General features: G+C 46.0%; 1 protein-coding gene across 1 annotated transcript in view; it reads left to right on the top strand.

Moving 5' to 3' along the window:
* The window catches only part of SSR1 (signal sequence receptor subunit 1), a 297485-nt gene that overhangs the window by 74108 nt on the left and 200265 nt on the right, over window positions 1-23112 (top strand). Inside the window, exon 2 of the mRNA XM_069613473.1 lies at window positions 12884-13002. Coding sequence (XP_069469574.1) covers window positions 12884-13002 — 119 coding nt within the window. The remainder of the gene's footprint in view (window positions 1-12883; window positions 13003-23112) is intronic.

Here is a 23112-nt window from a genome sequence, read left to right as displayed (position 1 = left end):
TCTCCCTGCACATCCAAGAACATACCCACTCCAAAGGGAGAACTCTAGTCTGGTTAGCCAGTTCCAACTGTAACATTAATGTCCTCCAACACCCCCTGTCTATGGTCTGACCACCACATCATTACCTTCAACATTGAAGCAGCCCCGCGTGTCCCAACCTCATTTACTCCGGCCCTCCCCACTAGAAATAAGAGACATAACGAAGGAGAAGCTACTCCCACTGTTACTCCCTTCGCTCAATGCCGCCACATACTCTTGCACCGACCCCACATCCCTGGCAGACACCTATAATAACACTATGCTCTCTGCCATTAATTCCATCGCCCCTATCAAACTTAGAAAATCCAAACCACGTGCACATCTCAACTCCTGGTTTACACCACAGTTAAGAGTGCTCTGTAAAGCTAAACGCTGTGCTGAAAATCGTTGGAAAAGTCATCCTTCTGACGTGCATAAAGACGGTTTCATCCTCGCCTCCATCATCTACAAAGATGCCATTATCACAGCCAAAAAGGACTCCCTTAACAACCGTATCCTGCAAGCGGACTCGAACACAAAAGAACTCTTTAAAATTTTAAAAGGACTCTAATCTCCAGCCACCCCCCTGACACATGCGCTAAAGACAGCAAATGGTGTGCCAATATTCAGTCCGCCCTTCTGAACAAAATCTCCACTCTACAATCTAATTCAAAGACAAACAAGGCAGTCTGAAGATGGACAACCGTCCACCTACCCATGCAAGGGCTGCCCCTCTTGATTCCCCTAATATCAAACCGTTTGCCTTCTCCCCTCTCACCATCGCTGAGGTAGAAGAAATTATCACGAGAATCAAACTTTCAAACTGCCAAGGTGACCCGTGCCCTGCTGCTATCGTCAAGAACTCGGCCCACATCACGGCCTTCATTATCTCCTCTTTTAAAACTGGTACAGTCCCCGACAACCTCAAAGACGCTTGGGTGATCCCACTGCTCAAAAAACCAACTTTATACCCTAGAATACCCACTAATTTTAGACCCATAACCACAGTCCCATTCCTGCTTAAGATTCTGGATCGCGCAAGCATACTTGCAGATCCAAGACCACTTGGAATCTAATAATCTCCTTGGCTGACGGCAATCTGGATTCCGTCCTAGACATGGGACAGAAACGGCCTTGAGGGATTTAAAAACCCAAATTGAGATCTTGAAAGATAATGGAAAACTCGCTATGCTTCTTCTCCTAGACCTCTCTGCGGCTTTTGATTTGGTCAATCACCAAATCCTATGCTGGCACCTCCACTCTGTTGCCCATGTCTCGGACTCCGCCTCGGCTTGGATCAAATCCTTCCTGAGCAACAGATCCATGAGGGTCTTCTCACCATCTGCAGCCGCTGACCCTGCTCCTATTCACTGTGGCGTTCCACAAGGATCTTGTGTGTCACCGACACTTTATAATGTTTTCACTAAGCCGCTCTTTGATGTGCTTGATTATCTGGGTGTCTCATATACTAACTATGCTGACGACACCCAGATACTCCTCCCAATCACTGGTGACTACCTAGTTGACACTAAGGCCCTGAATTACGTTTATCTGGTCATCCAGGTCTGGATGGCCCAACAGGAATTATGTCTCAATGACGACAAGACGGAGCTTGTTATCCTGGGGTCACCGCAACGTCTTGGCAAGCTAGATCCCTCCTACCAGTCATTCATCATAGATGGTAATACCATCAAAGTCTCCAAAGACACTAAAACATTAGGTTTTTACTTGGACGCCACCCTCTAATTGACCCGACAAACTAATGCTGTCAGATCAGCGTCGGCATACACGTGCAAACTCATTGCAGCTTGCAGACCGTTCCTTACCACCCCGAACAGTGTCACCTTAGCCAGAACGCTCATTATGTCTAAGATTGACTATTGTAGCGCCCTATATCTAGGGACCAGCCAAGGGAATCTGAATAAACTTCAAATCACCCAGACCAATGCCATTAGGGCAGCCTTAAACATTCCCAGAAACAACCACATCTCCGAATCTAGATCCAACCTACACTGGCTACCTGTCAAGCAAAGAATTGCACTGAAAACACTTGCCCTCACGCACAAATGCCTAGCTAAAAAGCCCCCCCCTACCTTTGCAACAGGCTCTCCGTCCACTCCTCCACCCGACCGCAAAGAATTGCTCCGCTCCATAGCCTCTCTATCCCTAGGTTCAAACTGCAAAAAGCGGGCGGTACGAGCTTCCCTGTCCTTGCCTCCGAGCTGTGGAATGCCCTCCCCGTCACCATCAGATCTGAAAACTCTTTGAACACTTTCAAGCTAAAAACCAAACTCTGGCTTCTTGATCAGAACTAAGGCACCTCTGACTCTAGGCCTATTTGCTAACTTCTACTGTTAGTGTGTGTATAGTCATGTTTGCACATTCACTTGTATATAACCATGTATGTAGACTACCTGTATGTATATTAACCTAAGTTGCGCCCGGATGCCCTTGGGCCTGATGGAGCGCATTACAAATAAACAAAATCCTAATACAAAACATACCCTTTGTCTCTTCCCAATTCAGTCTTGTTGCAGTTATGACAGTCCTACTCTTTACCCCTGCCCCCCACCTGTTTGGGTTGGAAGGACTTCCCAACCCCCATATCCATCCCTCCCTCCGATTTGTTCAGGGCTCTGCAGAAGTCTTGTACCCCTGAGTGCTGCAATTCTAAGCTGTCGGCTGAGCAGCACCCTTGTGGGGTTCCTGCTAGCGCTTCCTATCTGGATACACTCTGCCATGGCTCGCTGCTGGTTATCGCTGGCAGCGCGTTCCTGACCCTGTCACCTGCTCGCAGCTCTACCTTGCTAGATAGGTTAGCTACACAGATTTGACAGCAATTGTTATATTTAACCAGACATACCCATACAAAGCACTGTACATTAATAAGCCCCCTCTCCCCCCCTTAGCACGGTAGCGTGAGGAACTGTGGTTGAGGCGAACACCCCGGCCTGTACCCCACCAAAGGGTGAGGCGCTGTCATCTTTGTGATTTTGGCGTTACTTGATGACGACAAAACCTGTTTCTATTACACTGATTCCTTATCTGCAACCTACTTTCTCCAACGCATCAATGAATTCCATAATCCTCATTGTTACCCCGATGTCCAACAAATTTACCTAATCCTCCCCAAAGTAGCCTGGGGTATTCAATGTAATGGGAGGGAGGATGAATACAACCCATGCTCCAAAACATTTTTCCCAGTTTTCTGTTTTTTAATTTTGGAGGTGCAGACCCCCACGTCAGCCCAAACTAGTTCCACTACCTGAGGAACAAGTGCACGCTTAAAATCGAGGGAGCAGTTTGCTAGTATTGTAGGACCAAACAACCCAAGTCACAAACTACATAAATTGATATTTTTTAATACATTTTAGCAACAGTTAACACTCCCAAATATTTTATTACCACCCACCCCTCAAACATGATTGTACAAAACATTTACAAAGAAGTTTCTCATTGGTCATCGACAAAATTTACAACCATCTGCTTATCGTGTTCGAAGTCCGCCTTTGCTGGGGATTGGTCTGTGGTAGGTCGTGACATGGCACAATGAAATCTTCACATGGAACATAGTTCATTACTTGGAGCCGCCGCATTTTTACAATTTAAAAAAATTGTTTTAACAAGCTTTATTTTAAAGTGCACCAGCACTTAACAGTCATACATACCATTTACCTCGACATCACATATTGGTGCCCATTTTCTCCCGAACCAAACCGACTTTAACATTGGTGGTATGATTCCAAGCCATTGTCAAAGGATTCTCACATTGCACTCCTGGGGTCCAGCATAATCTATTGTTCATCCATCCGAGGATCACTGGTTCTATCTTGGCTAAGTAAAAGCAACGTATAGGTCGAATTTACAGTCTTGACAACAGACATTTCATTTGGGGTGCCAATTTTTTTACCCTTAGCGTGGAGGATAGTTTTCCACGCTTCACTGGAAACCTTGTTGGAGAGGTTGGAGCCCAAATATGTCACCGAAACTACCTGTTCTACTCTTTCAGGTCCCATGGCCCAGTGCCTAGTTTTGGATTTGGTGCCCTTTAAGAAGACAATTCCCCCTTAGACTTTGAGGCATTCAGGGAAAGATTGTTAGCTTGTGCATATTAATAGAAAAGGTTCATCCTACATTGCAAACCCCTAGGAGTTCTATCAAAAAGTATGAAATAGTTGGCAAAAGCGAACCAGTCAAGCTTAATACTGCCTAGCTTAGCCGACGAGATAGAGGGCCCCTGCTACAGACCCTCCACGTCACACAAATTGAAAAGTACCAGAGCCAATGTGCATCCCTGTTTTAAGCCTATATGCGATTTCACAGGTCTCGCCAGGGACCCCTCTTTGTTCAGTCATATACGCAGTGTAGTAATGGTATGGATCATCGCAAGTAGCTGTACCAACTTTCTAGGCACATGCATGCCCAGAAGTTTAGACCACAACCACTTGACATATCCAAAGAGGCCAAGGGAACCTCCCCTACTTGTGAGTGGTGGATGTGATGTTGTAAGTGAGCCATTATAGTGGTAAGGGAGATGCCCAAATCCTGCCTGAACGCTACCTGAAATCTACTTGGGAGTTTGGATCGTTTGACAACATGATTAAGGTCCCTCAAGAGCACGATGGTGAAGACTTTACTGGTGGCATCGATTTAGAGCGATCAGCCTGTAGTTGTTGGGATCTTTGGCATCGCCCTTTTTAAGAAATGGGAACAATAATGGATTAGGCCCAGGAAACCGGAATAATCTGGGTCAGATAGATTTGGTCAAACCTAGGTTTCAAAAGTTCCAACCAAATCTCTGGAGCTTCATTCTGAACGAATGGCGGAATAACGCCAGCGTCCGGAGCAGGAGACTGCTTGAGTCTGCCAATGGCCCAAGTTATGTCATCTATGTCCCATGGACAAAAACTGGCACTGACCGGGCCCAATTTAAGGACATGGGAACTTCCCAGCAAGGAATATTTCTTCTCAAAGTAATCAACCCATGTTTGTTCCTCTATAGGGGACTCTGTGTCCTTGCCCTTTAGACCTAGAGTCCTATTAATGGTAGCCCAAAATGTATTTTCCCTGCCATTACAAAGCTGATAAAGCGTGGACTGCTGGTTACGTAAATGATGGTCGATCCTAAAAGATTTAACCACATTTTTGTTTATTTGGCAAAAAAAATCTTAGCAAATGTGCTCGACGGACTACATAAGCACTGCTTTTTTAGCGCACCCAATTTCCTGCATTTAAAGCTTAGACTGCAAGATTCTGTTATCATGGAGGGGTCTAGTAGTTGCTACAAGAACAGAAGGATGTTCTCGACCAATCTTGACGCACGCCATAATCATTTGGTAGGGTAGCTTAGGACATTCTCTGGTCCCTCCTAAATGATGGGAGTTTGTACTCAAATTTGACAAAGTATTGGTCAATAACTGACTCAATTTGGCAACCGTCTTTCTATCCCAGGTAAGTACACACCACCCTCTGGCCTCAGACCTACAATATCGGGTCCGAGGTCAAAAATCAGAGGCAAAGAGTCAGACATAAAGATAGAAGTAAATGATCACCCAGATCAGGATTGATGTGATTCAGGTAGGCACATTTGGGTTGTTGGTTCGTTTGAGATGTAGAAGTAATCAATCCTGGACGTTGTATCTCCTCTTTTCCAGGTATACAGTGGGCAATTGGATGATGGGCAACAGTCAAAGGAAGACATGTCCCATTACCTGAGAAAGTGGCCCCAACACTGCCCGGAAATACATTGCAATGCAAAGAGGGAGTGGCTTTGGCGGTGTTCCAAAGAGAACCCTGTGCACAAGAGGAGTTAGTCACCCCCTAAAATAATTCTGTTCTCGTTACCCTCTTGAAACCATGCTTGAAAGATAACGATATGGGAATCCTGTATTGTCTCAAACAAAACTATCAGCGGATTCCAATACACGTTAGCTATTAAGAGCCGGATGTCCCGGGGCCAAAACTACCTTAATTCCACCCCTCCCCACCCCCGTAGCCATTTCTTACAAAAGATCAGTTCCCGTTTAATCCCAAAACTACGATCGATGGCCAATGCCAGGCTGCTCTAGGTCGTCCAAGTAATGCGTTAACAGCTGGGCTAGTAATGGTGTGAACGCCTTCGAGTTCAAGAGGAATCTTAAGCCTGGATTGCTGGAACATGTAAATATGTAACAGTCCCTCGTTGATGGCTTTGTCAATGCACTTAAATGGGTTAGTACCCCCACATGCATTCCAGGAAATCGGCTACATGTTAATGTTGTCAGGGTTGGCTTGTGCCTTGCCTGATGTTTTGAGGGCAGGTTGGATCCATGACCAATGCTGGCCATTTCGAAAAAGGCTAGCGATTAATGACATCACATCCCCAGGCCCCCTTTGAGCATTGTCAGTAGACACCCTAGTTTCTTCTTTTTCTGTGCTTCTATTGCTTTGAAGCCCAAGAATGTTTTGGCGTCAGCCCAACTTTGCAATCCCATAGGTTTGTAGCCCAGGAGGTTCTCTCTCTGTTCCCAGACCATATTTGCCACTATTTCCGACTGAAAGTAACTAACCATGCACTGGTTATCCACAACTGGCAATGAAATACCGTCCATATCGTCAGTTGTAATGGACCTCAAGAGGGGGATCTTTTGGAAAATTGCCAGTACTCTGGATCTATTTAGCCTCATTTGGTTGTCGTATGAATTATTGGCAACCCAGCCCAACATCTTTGAAGCGCTTCGATTCGACACCCCCTTTGATGTTTCAAATACAGATTGTACAGGTTCAGCGGAATCGACCTCTCAAACTGGTATAGCTATTTGCAATGCCTGTCTGGCCGGCATTTCCTCCAAATTTTGGTTTACGTTGTCACTTACTGGAATATTCGGCAATGATACGATTGCAGGGCCCCTCTGTTTTGCAACCATCCCATAGCTGCCGCCATAGGATGTCGCATTCGCAGACGTCAGTAGACCAGTTGTCACACGGACATGGGTAGTACTCATGATCTTACCAAAAGAGGTGATCTTAGTTTTCTTTGTTTGCAAACTATCAAAGGAGCCTACATCACGGTCCTTTCCTAATCGACCCAATGCTACGTTCTGGAGGACTTCTGTCCTTATTACAGAGCCCAAAGTCGATGCAAGTTGTTGATCAGGGGCATCAGTCAAAGCCTGCCGTCTAGCTGTGCGTGGCAATATAGAGGTAGCCAATGTCTTCTTTTCAATAGTGTCGGGGAAACCTTGCAGAGGTCCTAGTTGTAGTCTCGCCTTCTTGGTCCTCTTGCAGATCTAAGTCTCATCTGTCTGTTCTTGATATTTGGCGTATACCTTGCAGGTTAGAATTGCACCCTTTTAGCCGAGTGGCCTGCATGTTATTTTTTTGTTTTGAAGTGTTTGTTTGCTTTTGCTTTTTTTTTTTTTTTCCACTAACAGTCATCTGTCTACTATGTGGATCTTTAGCCTTTTCATAGTTGCTGTATCAGGTGCGTCACTTGATGATCCACATGGACTGTTTTCGGCCTGCGTAAAAAAAAAAAAAAAAAGAAAATATATATATCTCCTCCAAGCAAGCCACTGCCTCCACAAGTGCTAAGGGGCCATCTGGTGTATCTGACGACTGTTGATCAATCGAAACATCAATACTAAATACTAGGTACCTCAATCAGTGATGTAGAAGATGTTGCGACCTTAGCAATCATTCCCTCAGTTGGATCCTCAAATGAAGCCTGCTGAGTTTTCTCCAGCGTATACAACCTTTTGAGAATTAAAGTCCCCTTGGCATCAAGGTTTGTAAGTCTTTGTGTATTCTCCAATAAGGAATCCTTCACTTCTCCTATTTGTTCACTTTGGGGTACCATCCCCCCTGACAAATCCTTTAAAAAAACATGCGATTCGTCAGATCGTTAAATGCAGTCTGCTGACCAGTTAGCACCCTGCCCAAATTGTCCTGCTGATCAGCCATTCTTCAGTGCAAGATTAAGGGTAATATCCAGGTTTGATAGTAATGAAGATACCAGGTCTTGAGATAGAATGCCTGAAGGGCCCCAATTGTAGTGGGAACTTCGTTATTAAGCAAATTGGGGCCCTCCTTTTGGTATTTTAACCATGTTCCCAGAAGAACCATTAGTGTCGTTATACTAGTTGGTGGACTCCATCTGGGACTGGGGCAGAAAGAGACCCCCACCCTTTGTGTATGTATATTGATAGCCACAGTAGGCCTCACCATACTTTCCTCGTTTTTTGGGGATAATTTAGACTTGCCCTCGTCATGTGCTATGGAATCGGGGTGTACCCGCAGCCATTTCCTTGGCCACAGGGTTTCACCAATTATCTGATCCTATTCCATTTGTGTGGATAATGGCCTCGGTTGCCAGTCCTCCCATTTTCTCACACTAGCAGAGCAGAGGCTCCCGGCAGTAGCGGAGTCCTTTTTAGTGTTCCAGAATCCTCCAGGATAGAGGGCATATCCAGGCCTATAATGTCACTCAAGAGCTCCCTAGTAGCTGTAGCAGCTAGATGAATAGTCCTTCATAATGGAGCACTCCTGTTGTAAGCCATAGCTATCCCTCTCTCTCTTCCACCCCCTCACTCCCCCCACCCCCTCACTCACTCCCCCCTCTGCAGGGAGTGGGAGGGCTGAAAGCCCCTCTTCATCTAGGTCTGGATGAGGCCCAGGCCTAGGGATAATAGTACCAGATGAATTACCAAATACAAAGACTTTGGGAGAACAAGAGATGGGAACAGAAGGGGGCAGGGAGAAGCACATAGATGATCTTGGCAGAGTGCAATAATCCTTTCCCAAGACAGTCAGCAATCGGTTATTTGGTTCAGGAGACCTGATTCCAGAATTTTGTGGATTACGAGCATGTAATATTACCACCTTCCTAGTAGCCATGAAAGGTAGTGCAGATAGGAGACACACTGCATCTGTCAATCCCGGTTCTACCCCATTATTATGTATATTCTCCAATATTGTCCAGTGTTTTTAGGCAAAAAACGGAGGAGCATTCAGGGCCTCCTCAAGCCCATTATTGTCCACATAGGGGTTGCATTTGTATTACTCCCCTTGACTTTGAGCTTTACCCTGGCCAAAACCACGCCTCAGATTGGGCATAGTTTTAATGTAAAACCGAAAGCAAAAAAAAGTTCTGATCTGCCCAAAGGCAGCAGTAGCAACAGATTGCACCCAGAGCAAGGCAGGGATGATCGGTCACAATGCTCAAGTCCAAACGCAACATAAAAGAATAAAGTTGGATGAAGTCACAAGAGAATTGTAGTAAGTTAACAAGATGAGCGAACCACTAGGTATATTTGGTGTCGCAAATAGCCTCAGTCACCTCTTGTGGAGTATAGTTATTCACAGGAATACATTAGATGAACATTAAGCTTGCAATAAATTCCAGTTTCTTTTAGACCAGAGGACGGCTCACAAGGCTAAAATGCCCAGTCACCTGCCGAAGTAAGTTGGAAAAATGAATAATAAAATGCAATTTATAAAAGTTTCTGATAAATGTTCAAAGCGTCCTTTGTATATTCCTTGTTCCTAGACATCTCAAAGGCACGAATGCCTGCAGTTACTGCCCGTCCAAAGAAAGTAAAACATCTCGGGAGAAAGGTCTCAGTATATGCAGTGTAACAAATGTTCAGAGTCCTTCGTATCATCATAGGCTACTGTGTCTGGGTCAGCTCAAAGGCAACAATGCCCGCAGTCGCCACCGGAATAGGAGAAAGTCAAAGTTCAAAGAACGCAAATGGAGGGACGATAACGGGAGTGTCAAGTAGACCTTTTCATGACAAATCAGTCCCGAGTTTTTTTGTTTTTGGATTATAGTTATGCCGTCACTAGCTCGGTAACAAATACTAAATTTGCCGTTACCGTTAAACCAGTTGTAAATTCCGGCGGTCCTAAAGAGCAGAACCAAGCTTTCCGTGCCTTGTGGCGTCAGGCGTGAACCAGACTGTACTTTGCAAACCAACTCGCCCATCTGCCCCATTAACATTCACTGGGGTGTTATCTGATGATAGTAACATATAAAACGCATGATGTGATGTTCTCCTGGCTATGAAGCAAGGAACATGCTGCCCGAAACAAGGGACCATGCTGTTCCTTGCTGTGGGAGTCTCATATTAGCTGCATGAGGACTGTCGTGCTTTTAAAAGCCTGATCTGAGAGGGGCCCACGAGAAACGATCCGGTGGGGCGAGAACACTAGTCCCAAATTATTTCACTACCTAACAGCAAGTCGCGCCTTGAAACACTTGTGTATAGGCGCGTTACAAATGCCATATCATATCAAGTATGGCCATGTGAGGCAAAAACGGTTCCTAGCGTACTTGACAATGACTTCCCAAATTTTCAATAAATTGTTCAATATTATTGTCATATCGTTTGGGGAATTCTGTTTCCAATAGATGGAAATGTCAGGCCATTTTAGCAATTTAGTCGACGTATTATGGCAATTGTGCACCGAAACATACCGGCTCCTATAGGTCCCTGCGCACTTCTGGCCGAAGCCAACAGGTAGCCCCCGAAAGGGCACCTGTGGCAAAGGAGCCGTACCAAAGCATCGGGTGCCGAATGGCACGCGCCTAAATGTCCTGCTCTGTTAGCAAGGGGCTGATGTTTCCAATCTGTCCACGAACCCTCCTCTAATTTCTTACTGCTGTTTTCAATCTGTCCAGCTTGTGCTCTTGTCAAATGTTTCTACGTTTAACTGCAGCAATATGTGCCATTTCTAGTCTCCTTTTTGTTTTTCTTTGTCCCCTAAACACCCTCCCTTATTCTTCCATCCCATCACCTTGGCACGAGGAGTCAAACTAGTGAAAAGTGGGATGGAGAGCAGTGATGAGGCATGTCAGTTGTGAAAGAAGTATATCAGCGGTTTGAGGGACTACAGGCATTTGAACCACATTTAGACATTTTCGCCCTTAACAGGCTCTTTAGCAGAATGCGTGGGCGAGCCAGCCATCGGGTGGCTAGGGATGCGGGCTTGAACCGCTGGTCTAAGCCCGCTGGCCTGCCCTGCCGCCAACTTCCTCTGGCCTGTTAAAAAAAAAAAAAAATTTGCTAACCCCCACTTACCTTATTTTGGCTGTGGCAGCCCTTGTTGCCGCAGCCGCAACTTCCCCTCAGCTTCCTCCGGCCGCCATGGAAAGTGATTTTCCTTCCTACAGCAGGATACAGCGTGCGTCTCATTGTAGAAGGGAAAACATTTATTTATATATATATTTTTTTTTTTTAGCACCCCGGATTACCCCTTTGGTAACCAGGGGTGCTAATGCCTTGCATCCCCCGTTCCAGCGCCTGCAATGGAGGATTACGCCACATTAATATCCTAAGTATAAATAGCAAAAGTGGATTTACCCCTTCCAACAAACCTGCACAATTGATACAAAAAAATCATGTAATTTGTATCTTATTTGCCTGCATACTATAACCTTCTGGACTCTGGGACTTGACCACTGGCTAGAAGTTGGGGAAGGGTCATTCTCCCAAGTGATAATGACCTCTCCTGAGGCCTATAAGGCTTATTAGAACATACTGGCAGGGTGTGCTAGGTGCTGCAATTAAGATCTATAAGGCTATTAGCACATATTGGTAGTAGCAATACACGTTGTGGTGGTTTAGTAAAACATTTTACTTAAATAGTGATAAAGAGAAAACGTAGTAAACTAAAGTTGTGCTATTATAGTATTTATAAATAACAAGGTTGACTTCATAAATTAAGCGTTTTTACTGCAAAGTTGGTTGAACTAAAACTGGTTTAACGTGAGTATACATACGTTGGGGGTCTTGTAAAAGTAAAGGGTTTCAAGAAACAGTGTTTTTCGGCTTTCCGTTTCATGTTAAATAGCGTGTTTCAGCCAAAAAGTATTTACAGAGTGGAAGTGCCTTGATGAAATGAAATCTTGCCTGGGCATGGCATCATTATTTCCCGTCTGCTTTTAAATACCAAATGCAGTCAAAAACCGTAGTTATTGACTGCCCTCTGAACATTCCGATTGGTGAGATGACTAGTATTTAATGGATATTCACTGTTTGGCAGGCACTTGACCTTGCAGTAATTTTTTTAAATACATTTTTTTTTTTTTTTAATTAGCACAGTTTACTGGCTCCATCACTGTAGGTGCTTTGGAGAGTGAAAAGTATTTTTTTAAATGTTTTTAATTTTTTTTTAACCCCTATTAGCGAGTCTAATTAGGAAATGTAACCATCATAGCATAATCTAAAGCAATTGGATTTATAAATTGTTGTGTTCTAGAAAGTGCAACTTTTTACTTCAAGTACGTCTGAAATTATAACGCTAATCAATGTTCGGGTAGTACTAGCCTTATGGAAAAACTATTTTCCGGTTTAGTTGAAGTTCCATTGTTCATAAGCTGCTGAAATCCACATTAACATTTTTCAAGGACTTAATAGCAGACATTTCACATTTCACTGATAGTAGAGGTCTTCATCTTGTAGTCCTTTATTATACCGTAACTTAACCGACACTCACCCACCCCCAACAGTTACTGACTGTTTGGTCTGCACCAGTTTGCTTTAACTGTTGCTGCGTTCCTTCGAGCTTTGAACTACATCCTTAAATTATATTTTTCAGCATGAATTCCATCCCTTTGTTTTGAGTGCCCAGTTTCTTTTGAGGAGCTCCACTGTTCCGGCACTTTCGCACACAGGTTGCTTCTAACTTAAACTGACGCACTAACCGTTAGTGATTCCATTTGAAGCATTGTTTTCTCAGTGTGGCATTGTTCTCCATCTCAAAGTTTTTTCTGTTAGCACCTTATAGCTCTTGTTCGTGTTCCTGCCTCTGGGATGTATGTTGCTCTGAAAAGCTGTGACTCCCACGCAACCCCTTTTGCATTTTTGTTGTCCACACCCTCTAGGTTCAAGTTCATTAGTTGTAGCCCAAGATGCTACAGAGGATGAAGAGGCAATCGAAGATTCAGTTGTTGAAGATGAAGATGATGAAGCTGAAGTTGAAGAAGATGAATCAACTGACTTGGTGAGTTATTTTTTTCACCTTAAACTCTTAGTGAGTCATGGGCTCTTTTTAAAAAAAAAAAAAAAAAAAATGTAACTTTGGTTTGTGATTTGTTTTGTATGCCATGCAAAAAGGTATTTGAAGACACGCGTAATTCCTTTAATGTGTATTTTGTGGATATGTTGTCTCCCATTGGAGCTTGAGGATGGCAGTACTAACCTGCTGGTTGTTTTCACTTCTATGCTAAATCTTCCTCACCTGCGAGATCCCTAGAACTTTTTGCTGGACTTGTGTATTCTTTTTCCATGTTCCTGAGTGAGTGGGAATCTCTGCACCCACCCCACTCATCCTTTCTATTACTCTTTTTTATGGGTGACCTTTTTATGTCTCTCCATAGTGTACTTCCCTGATTGGGCAGCCACCCACCCCTTTCTGTAAACTGCAGGGAGAGTTTCGAGAAGTTGTGTGGGTTCATGTATAACTGTCTAATTCTGAAGACCAGTCAACTACTACAGCTGAATCGGTACAGGAAGATGAGACTGAGACGGCTGTAGCTGAATCCAGCGACAGGAGATGCCTGCTGTGTAACCAGAGCCTGTTCTGACCCTTTCTTCCATGCGACGAGGAGTCCCGAAGAAGACAACCTACCCAGAGACTGTTAGATCTTCAGTCTTGCGACAACCTGCAAAATGAGCCATCCCACGACATGCTGTGACCTTCCTGGTCTGCACACTACCAATACCATGGGACTACAAGCCTGAGTGCTATGCAACGTGTTCCGAAGTCAGATTGTCGCCGAAACATTGGCAGACTCTGGCTGGATCTCCAGAGACCCGATTCGAGTCCCTGAAGACCCCTCACCAGAGGGCTGGACAGAGAGAAGACAATCTGACTGGCGATAACAGTCCTTAATCTGGTACCTATAAAAGGCTACCAAATCCACAGCTGCGCAAAGCACCAACAAATCCTTTGTTTGGAGTCTTTTTCTTGCGACTGCTGCTGCAAGTTGCCATCCAGTGTCTGTTCTTTCGTTTACCACGACCCAGAATCCAGAGACTGTCCTGTGCTGCTGCATCATGAAGTCGTCCGTCTGCAAGATTTTCTTCATTGCTGAGGTACTGTGTAGGCTTTGGTAATACTTAGCTGAAGTCTTGCGTCGATCCTGTGTGGCTGAGTGGGATATTTGTGTGTTTGGGAGTTAGCCTTTACTGTTTGCCTGGGCCCATCAAGGGAGCCTTCTACAAAGCCCCTTAACACTTTACTAACTCTGAAGTCTGTACGTACTTGTAGAAGGAGAAATCGTCTGGAACACCGACTTTCCTGCATCTGAGCCTCATCCTGACCTGCCTACCATTGACCATTAGACCACCAGTGCACCTCGTCTGCCTCTGAGATCACTCATGCCTTAGAATGGGGGGGGGAAGGACATGAAAGTATAAGCCTCTGTTTTGAAAAGATAACAAAAGTACTTGCTAAATGCGTTAGTGTTGTGACTGTATCTCTGAAATAGAATGTGTTACCATGACTTCCTTACAGAAATAATTATCAACAGCTGACAAAGACACAATAGATGCAAGTTACAAAAACCTTTTATTTTGGATTTGAAAAGGTTAGGAGAATTCCTAACTCGCCCGAACTCTAGAATGGGAGTATTCAACCATTAAACCAATAACCAACCACTCTAGTCAAAATAAAAGGTTTAGAATAAAATTTAAAGAAACCTTGCCCTCCTTCCCAAATGACAAATGTGTAAAGGAATATAAAAAGGAAAAATAGTGTCTCAAAAGAAATGTCAGAATGGCTTAAGTAATGCCCTTCCTCATATTCAGAAGCACAGGGTCTCGAGTTTCTTAAAATAGGTGGTTGGCACAGTTCTATCATACTCCTACTTCCCGTCTCCTTTCCTCCATACTTGTGGGACATTCCGTCCTTCAGGACTGGACCGGAGCACTTTTAAAGCATCAAAAAATGACTCTTGTCCTTATGTGGGCCCACTGCATGTCACTACAGCCCCGTCTTCCTGAGCTCTGTCCCGCACATCATCCTTCAGTTTTTTTCTCGTCTGGGTCGGACGCACTTGCATTTTAGGAAATTGTTTTCTTTTTGTTTCCTTGTCCTTCATTTTCCTGCTCTGGTTCCACGGTTGCCTTTATTCTGTCTATGCCTGAGCATCTGGGATTCGTGTCCTGTTCATCGGAAACATCCAAAAAGACCTGATCCATTTTTACGAATGGGACAAAAGACCGAAAAAGGCCTGTACCATTCGTACGAATGAGTAGTCTTGATTTATTTGGCATTTCCATTGAGAATCCGAAAATGCTGAACATGAGGAGCGAGGGTGTCCCCTGCTCCCCATGTTCGGCATTTTCGAATTGGGGGTTGCAGGGTCCCCCCTCGCGACCCCCTGCATAGGGGAATAAAGTAAAAAAAAAAAAAAGACCCTGCAGTGCTGGTTCCCAAGCATGTAAGTGAAGGGAACCAGTGTTGCAGGGAGTCAGCAGCACACTAGGTGTGCTGCCAAAAGGATAGTAAGGGGTGGTGGGGTATGTTTGGGAAGATTATTTACTTTGGGTTGTGTGACCGCAACAGTCACGTTAGCTACAGTCTTTTCGACTGCAAACTTTTCTGTTGCAGGCACTCTCTCTGCCTGGAGTGCTTGGGCCCGGAATACCGTTGGGACTCGTGCTTCTATTGCGACTCCCTCTCCGTTTCGGGCACTCCAGCATTGGCTTGTCAGGTGCGAGGTGGTGTTCAAACTGATTCCTCCTCCACATCTACAGCAATTCATTCAAGGAAAACTGAAGAAGCCGGTAAGTTTGTTCCTTTTTTTATTTAGAGCAACCCGGCCAGGGGACTCGTTCCTGGGGTCTGGGAGGGGCCCAAGTGGTTTGGTACCATGGATCTCAATGAGGGGTCCCGAAAGGGATCTAAACAGCACTCCAGAGTTGCCTCCGAGGTTCCCTGCAAGGGGGCTGCCGGGACCGGATCTTCATCCGAGGTTCCCCTTTTGGAGGCCAAGGTTAAGCCCAGTACTTGTGGGGCTTTGGTCACCAGGGTTATTCCTGAGGTCTTCATATCTGGTGCAAAGTGTACAAGGTCTCGTCTCAAGGTGACTAAACGTACTAGGATTACCCCAGAGGATCCCTTTTATCTAAGCTATGTCTAGGACCAGCAAGATTAAGGGGCCCTCTTCGAGGGCACTGCCTTTAAAGGGGTGACCATAAGCCTTCCCACACTGAGTCCTATGGTCGAACCGATCTTGCTGAGGGGGCAAAGAAGCTGGTTGAACACCTTTTTAGTCCGAGTACCGGCTCCACTGAGGTTGCCTCACTGGGGGCTAACTCGTCAGCAGTCTCTAAGGGGTCGTAAAAGCACTCTAGATCTGCTAGCACTGGCTCTGCAGCGGTTCCTTGTCACAAGGCTAAAATGGAACATAAGTCCCCTGATACCCTTCTGGTAACCATGGCCTCACTCACAACTGTGACGCATTCACCTCAGGCGTAAAATGATGGTCCAACCCCCACGGTCCACGGCAGCCATTTTGTCTACCTCTCACACCAACGTTCACAACGGCTGGTACTGAGGGGCTTGTTTTTGGGGCTGAGCAGCCTTTTCCACATTTTGCGGATAAGAACTTGTTCCGCCCTCCAATGGATTGACTTGCTCAGTCTCCGCTGCCGCACAGTCTTGCTCCCTCCTGCGTCTGCTCCCTTGGTTAACTTGGATCCAGTTGGTGGGCGACCACCCTCGCAGCCATCCTCTTTGCCATCCTGGGGTGTATGCCCCTTCAGAGAGGCCTCTGCCCACTCCAGCGTCTAGGCCATCTTCAGAGGATGCGTTTTTTGGCAAGTTTCAGGTGCTTATGCACTCTCATCCACTGAAGGTATACTTTAAGGATTTATTCAAGGAAATGTATCCTAAGCCACCTGAACCGCCCCTGCTCCGGCAATTCCTCTGCAGGTTCTGGTAATGCCACGACCTCCACCACTGCCAGTGGGACACCCTCCTCCACTGTCCCCACTATCACTTGTGCTATAGACTCGGCTAAGTCAACCCTGCCTTTGGGGGCCTGAGGTGCCACATGCTGCATATCGGGATTCTGTTCCCACTGCACGAGGATCAAGCTGACCAGGACAGCGACGACCCGCCTGGCTCTATTTGAGCTTTTCACGACTGGGTGGTGGACATGATGGCCTTGCTAAACATCCCAATACCCGAGGCTCGGTTCCACAAGGTGTGCTTTCTGGAGCTTTTACTCAGTCCACAGGAGTGCACTGGCCTGTGCCTTTTTAAAAGGACGTCCTGGACGAAGCCCACAAGGTCTGGGGAAAAACCTCATTCCGGACAACACCTAAACAAGAAAATTGTTGCTGGCTACATGTGTCTAAGGACATTTCCTGGACTGTATGCCCACTCCCCTCATCGGTGGTGGCAGCAGCTAAGCTCCAGTCTAAAACGTCCTCCATGTCCTCCACAGCAGTGTCTCGTATCCTTTCCAAGGAGGACCAGCTTCTTGACGCCATTAGGGAAAAAAGGTATTTTCCAATTCGGCTCTTCAGCTGCGTCAGGCTAATACCGAGCTCATCCTGTTGGCTACTAAGGTCAAGCTGTGGAAGGAGCTTGCTGAGTATTCCTCTTGATAGGTTTGAAGACTTTAAAGGTGCGTCTTCTGGCTTATCCGATGCCAGAGGTCTGGCACAGGACCTGCTGCAAGCCGTGGCCCATCAAGTAGATACTGCTGCTCAGGGCGTTATGGTTGGAGTAGGGGCCTTATGGTTGGAGTAGACCTCTCCCGCCATGCGTGGCTGCATGCTACTAAGTTCTCGAAGGTTCAGGACAAAGTGCTGCTCAGCACTGCGTGTCTTCACGAAAATGATGGCAGTCCTTGCAGCATTCCTCAGACTGCAGGGAGTTCTATCCATACTTGGACGATTGGCTCCTGCTCAGTCCTTGCCAACAGGCCGAAATGGCCAATCTTCAGACACTCCGTCAGTTCCTGTTCCATCTTGGGCTGTTGGTGAACTGGCGGAAAGCGTTGATGACAGTAGTTCAAGACCTGATCATTCTGGGTTTCCGATTGGATACCGTCAGTACCAGAGTGCTCCTGACGGAGGACAGGATTTCCAGACCTTTCAACCACGTGCCAGCTCTTCTGCAGTCCTCCCACATGTCGGCCTGAGACTCCTGAGCCTCATGGCCTCTTACGTGTTGTCTCCACCTCTTGCACGACTGAAAATGAGGCACACTCGGCTTGCTCTTTGGCGCTGCTGGTCCCAGGCGACGGATTCGGACTCAAGATGATTCCAGTCCCAACCTACATGACGGCGGATCTTGAATGGTTTCGTCTGCCAGAAACCTTCAGTGGGGATCTCCTTGCAGGAGCCCTGCCCAAAAGTAACTGCCACAGACTCCACCGGGGAGCAACACTGTGTCACCTTGGTGTACGATGTATGCGCCCAACGAAAGGCAGTTCCATGTCAACTACCTAGAACTCCTGGCAGTTTTTTTCTTGCTCAAAGCTTTTCAACCTTCTATCACCAACAGTGTGGTTCGAATTTACACAGACAATTCCGTAGCGATGTTCTACATCAACAACCTGGGGAAGGGGCACCAACGTCTCCTCCTCTGGTGGACCTAGCGATCCAAATTTGAAATTGGGCTATCCAACACAATGTTTGGCTTCAAGCTGTGCACATCCCAGGTCGGATCAATGTGGCTGCAGACTCCCTCAGCCGCCAATCTGCGACTAGTTATGAGTGGGAGAAGAACACTGATGCTCTCACCAATATCTTGGTTCTCCAGCGGTGGACCTCTTTGCAACCTCAACAAACAGTAAACTTCCTTTTTATGCGTCCAGGGACAGCCTCCGAGTGTTTTCCTTGGGGGACGTTCTCGGGATCCCTTGGACAACATGAAGGCTTACGCTTTTTCTCCTTAGCCTCTGATTCATCGGTTGCTCTGGAAACTGCTGAGTGCTTGCAACTGCACTCTCCTCTTCATAGCTCCTTGGTGGCCAGCCAGGTTCTAGTTTTCGGAGCTGCAACACCTGATGGTGTGCTCCCCGATCAGGTTGCCGAGTATTCCTGACCACCTTCACCAGAAAAATCGCCAGTTGTGGCACCCCTCGCCACAATCCTTCAACTTGGTGGCCTGGTACCAGAGTTCGAATCATTAGCGCAGTTCAACCTATCCGAGGATAACATGCGTACATTCAATTGGCACGTAAGCCCTCCACGAGGGCTCAATACAGGAGCAAGTGAGTCCGATTTTTGTCATTGATGTCTACCTAAGCAGCTTGATCCCAGGCAGGCTTCTATTGACTGTCTTGTCGTTTGTATCAGACCTTGCAGCCTCTAGCCTTCATGTCTTGTCAAGCAGGACATAGTTATCCACCATTGCTGCTTATCTGTCCACACAGTAGCTCTTTTTCACTGGCAAACCCAATCATCAAGAGACCTTTTGCAGGTCTTCATCTGTTTCTACCGTTTGGGCCCCTCGTCCCAAATGGGATCTGAATGTGGTCCTCACCGCCTTATTTCATAAGCCCTTTGAACCTATGGCCACTACGAGCTCGAGTAACTTTCTTGGATGATGGCCTTTTTGATTGAGGTAATATCTGCGAGACGAGTAGGTGAGCTTCTAGCTCTGTCGAACATCTGTTCCTAACTTTCCAGATAAAGTTGGGCTTCGCACTCGCCCTTTTTTCCTTCCCAGAGTTGTTTCTGAATTCCATTTAAACAGTCTATCGTTTTTCTTCCGGAACCAGGTATCCGATGCCTAGAGGGTTTTACACAACCTAGACGTCAGACATGCTCTGAAGTTCCCTCGACAGAACGAGCAAACTTAGAAGTTCTTCACAACTCTGTTACGTTTGGTGACCCAAAAGGGAAACCAGCCTCGAAAGCATCAATCTCTCGGTGGATAGCTTCATGTATTTCCGAGGCCTGCAAAACTCAAGGCCTTCAGCACCAAAAGGGCATTCATGCACATCTAGTCCGTGGCAAAGCGGCTGCTATTGCCTTCCAAAAACATGTCCCTTGGGAGTCCATAGCCAAGGCTACTCCTTAGGCTTTTTGTAGACATTGTCTTAACCTGATGCCCAATTTTGCCAGGCCGTTCTTAAGAATTTGTTCCAATAAGGGAGATTTCCATCCACCCATTTTTCCTCTGGTCAGTGCTTGCGGTATCTCCCACAAGTATGGGGGAAAAGGGGACTATGGACCAGGAGTAAGGTAGTCACTAAGGTGAGTAATTTGTCAATCTGGCACACTCTGGCTTACTGGTAAAATTCAACAATACAGGCTTGGGCTTAAAGCTTTTGACAGTTCAAGTAATTTAGGCTTCGTCTGCCTTGCCACAAATGCAAAGTTCAACTCATGACTGTTTTTTTTTTTTTTATTTTTTTTTTTTAATCAAAGATTTTTACAAAAGGAAGACATTTGGTTTTCTGTATAGCTGTGGCGGTATGAAGATAGAAGCCAAAAGAAGACTGCAACAGGACGAGGGTGGGAGACGCAGCCGATGATGAATGGTGAATGGGAGAGACCCGGGAGCGTCACGGGTCCTTTTGGGCACCATTAGACTGGCGTTGGCCTGCTAAGAAGTTCAGTGTTTATATAGTCCAAAATTTTGTAGGCGGCCAGTTTCCACGAGGATCTGTCACCGGCCATCAATCTAGACCAACATACATCTTCGTCACTAAGTATGTGATCCGAAAAAATCCTTGTCAGGTATACTGTTCTGATCCTGGCAGTGCTGGAGCATGTCAAAAGCAGGTGCCGGATTGTCTCTGTTGCTTCTGGTGCTTTGCAGAAGCGGCACTTGTTCGATGTAGAGAGCCCTCTGATTGCCAAGATTTCATTTGTTCGAAGCAGGTTCAGTCGTGCTCTCATAATTAGGTCTCGGGCTTGTCTCGAAGGAAACTTTTTGATATATGGTTGTAACTCGTTGAATCTTTTAATGTTAGGCGGTAGGTGCTGTGTAAGTTTGTTCTTTGAGGCAGCCTCACTGGTTTGAATCCAGTCGATTTTCTTTCAGTTTTTTTTGGATTTTTGTTGGGTTTATGAAGAGTGTCTCTCCGTCACATTCTGTGGTTGCCAGTAGTGCCAAGTTTGCTTTTGTCCAGCGGTTTAATATTTTGCTTTGGCTGTTGTCGCATTCGTTCTTGATTAAGGTGAAGATGGAGATGTCTGACCCCGTTCTGGACTTGCGATAGAGCATAAGCATGCTGGATTTCACTGCTCCCCCAAGAGATAGGAGGCTAAGTTCTTTCCTTATTACGGTGATCGAGGTGGAATTGGGCAGACCCAATGTCCCTCTCCAAAACAATGCTTCTAAGCCTGGCCACATAGTGATGGGTAGGTTTGGGAGTGCATCAGCACCGTAAATTAAGGTGGGAATTACCTTTTTTTTTTTTTTTGTAGAATTAACACAGGAATAAGCGAAAAACGACCAAATTTCCTGTTGATTGCTTTGGCTTGGGCAATCAGCTTTTTTGTTGTCACTTTAAGATGAGCTTGCATTGCCAGGTCATTTCTGGAACAGTCAATCACTCCAAGGTATCTGAATTCGGAGACTTTTTCGACCCGCTGCTTTCCCAGAAACAAAGCAGATTTTTCTAGCTTCTTTGATTTTGTGGACAAGATCATAAATTTGGTCTTTTTTTCGTTAATCTCTAGTTTATCACTCATGTAGGCCGAAAGTTTCTGCATTTGACGTTGCAGACCAACAAGGGTGTGGTCCAGAAGCACCAGGTCATCCGCATATAAGGTTCTGTTGACGTGAGTGTTTCCCAACTTCAGTGGGAAACGGTGAACATCTTGAAACGCGGTCTGCAAGTCCCCCAAGAAAGAGATGAATAGGGCCGGGGCAAGTGGACAACCCTGTTTCACCCCTCTATCCGTTGGAATTGCTTGGGATAAGAGACCTTGTTGGTTGAGTCTCACTCGCATGGTAGTGCCAGTGTACAGGGCTTTAATTGGTTCCAAAATCGGGGAGGGACATCCCCAGACTTCGGGTTTCTGCCAGAGACGTGGACGCTCTACTTTGTCGAATGCCTGGGTTAAATCGATGAAAGTGAGGTAGAGTCGAGCTCCACCCTCCAGCATCCTCCCCTTGAGCGCGCTCAGCCGCAGTATATTGGCTGCGGTACCCAATCCTTTTTTGAAGCCTGTTTGAAGATAGTCGTGACAGCCTGCCGTTTTGACCCAGTTGTTAAATTCTCTCAACACGAGAGATCCAAACACTTTTCCAATACAATCGAGGAGGGCGATTGGCCTGTAGTTTTTTGGGTCTTCCGTATCGCCCTTCTTGTAAATTGGCACGACTATGGCCGTTTTCCAAGATGGTTGAATGGTTTGCAAGTGGGCGCATCTTTGGAAGATGTTACTGAGGAGAGCTGCCCACTCTTCCTTGCAGGACTTCAGGTCGACGTTCGTAATGCCATCTGGCCCAGGAGCTCGTGAGTTTTTGAGTCTCTCAATTTGTTTTAAGATGTCCTCGATGTCATCCACTTTAACCCATGGGGCCGGTGCTTCTGCCACCTTCTCTGTTTGCTCTTTTTCCAATTTTTGGAATAAGGAGCTGAAAAAGTTCACCCAGGTGGATTCGCCTATGTTTGAGATGAATGCGGGTTTCCCATGAGCATTTGTTGAATTCAGGAGGCTCCAGAACTCTCGTCTGTTATTGGTTGTTATTGTTTTCAGGATTGCCTCCGAGTCCTGCTGGTATAAGGTCAGGCGGTAGTTTTTGAGCCAGTTTTTGTATTGTCGGCACCCCTCGACTGTCTCCGCTAGAGCTGCTTGGGTTCCTCTGACTATCGCTTGCCGTTTTTAGTCTTCTCATCTCCTTTCTTTTGGACATCACAACCTTGTCGTATCTATGGTGCAAGCTGTTGTCGCTGACTCTGTTTGACCTTTACTTTGTATGTGACCTTTACTTTGTATGTTGCCAGCAAGGGTAAGTAATCAATCTCCTCACTTGTTCCCAGCTGTGTTTGGGCTTGGTATTTGGCTCCTAGTTCCTTTATGGAATTTGCCGATATTTTCAGTCTTGTTTGCTGATTGTTCGGACTAAGCTGTGGCGCGGCATATTCCCTTTCCGCCTGTGTTGTCGACCACACTGTCTCCAACA

Source organism: Ambystoma mexicanum, chromosome 5p (genome assembly GCF_040938575.1).
Source record: "Ambystoma mexicanum isolate Mex_15411 chromosome 5p, UKY_AmexF1_1, whole genome shotgun sequence".
Classification (NCBI taxonomy): Eukaryota; Metazoa; Chordata; class Amphibia; order Caudata; family Ambystomatidae; genus Ambystoma; species Ambystoma mexicanum.
This window is presented reverse-complemented; position numbering and strand designations above follow the sequence as displayed.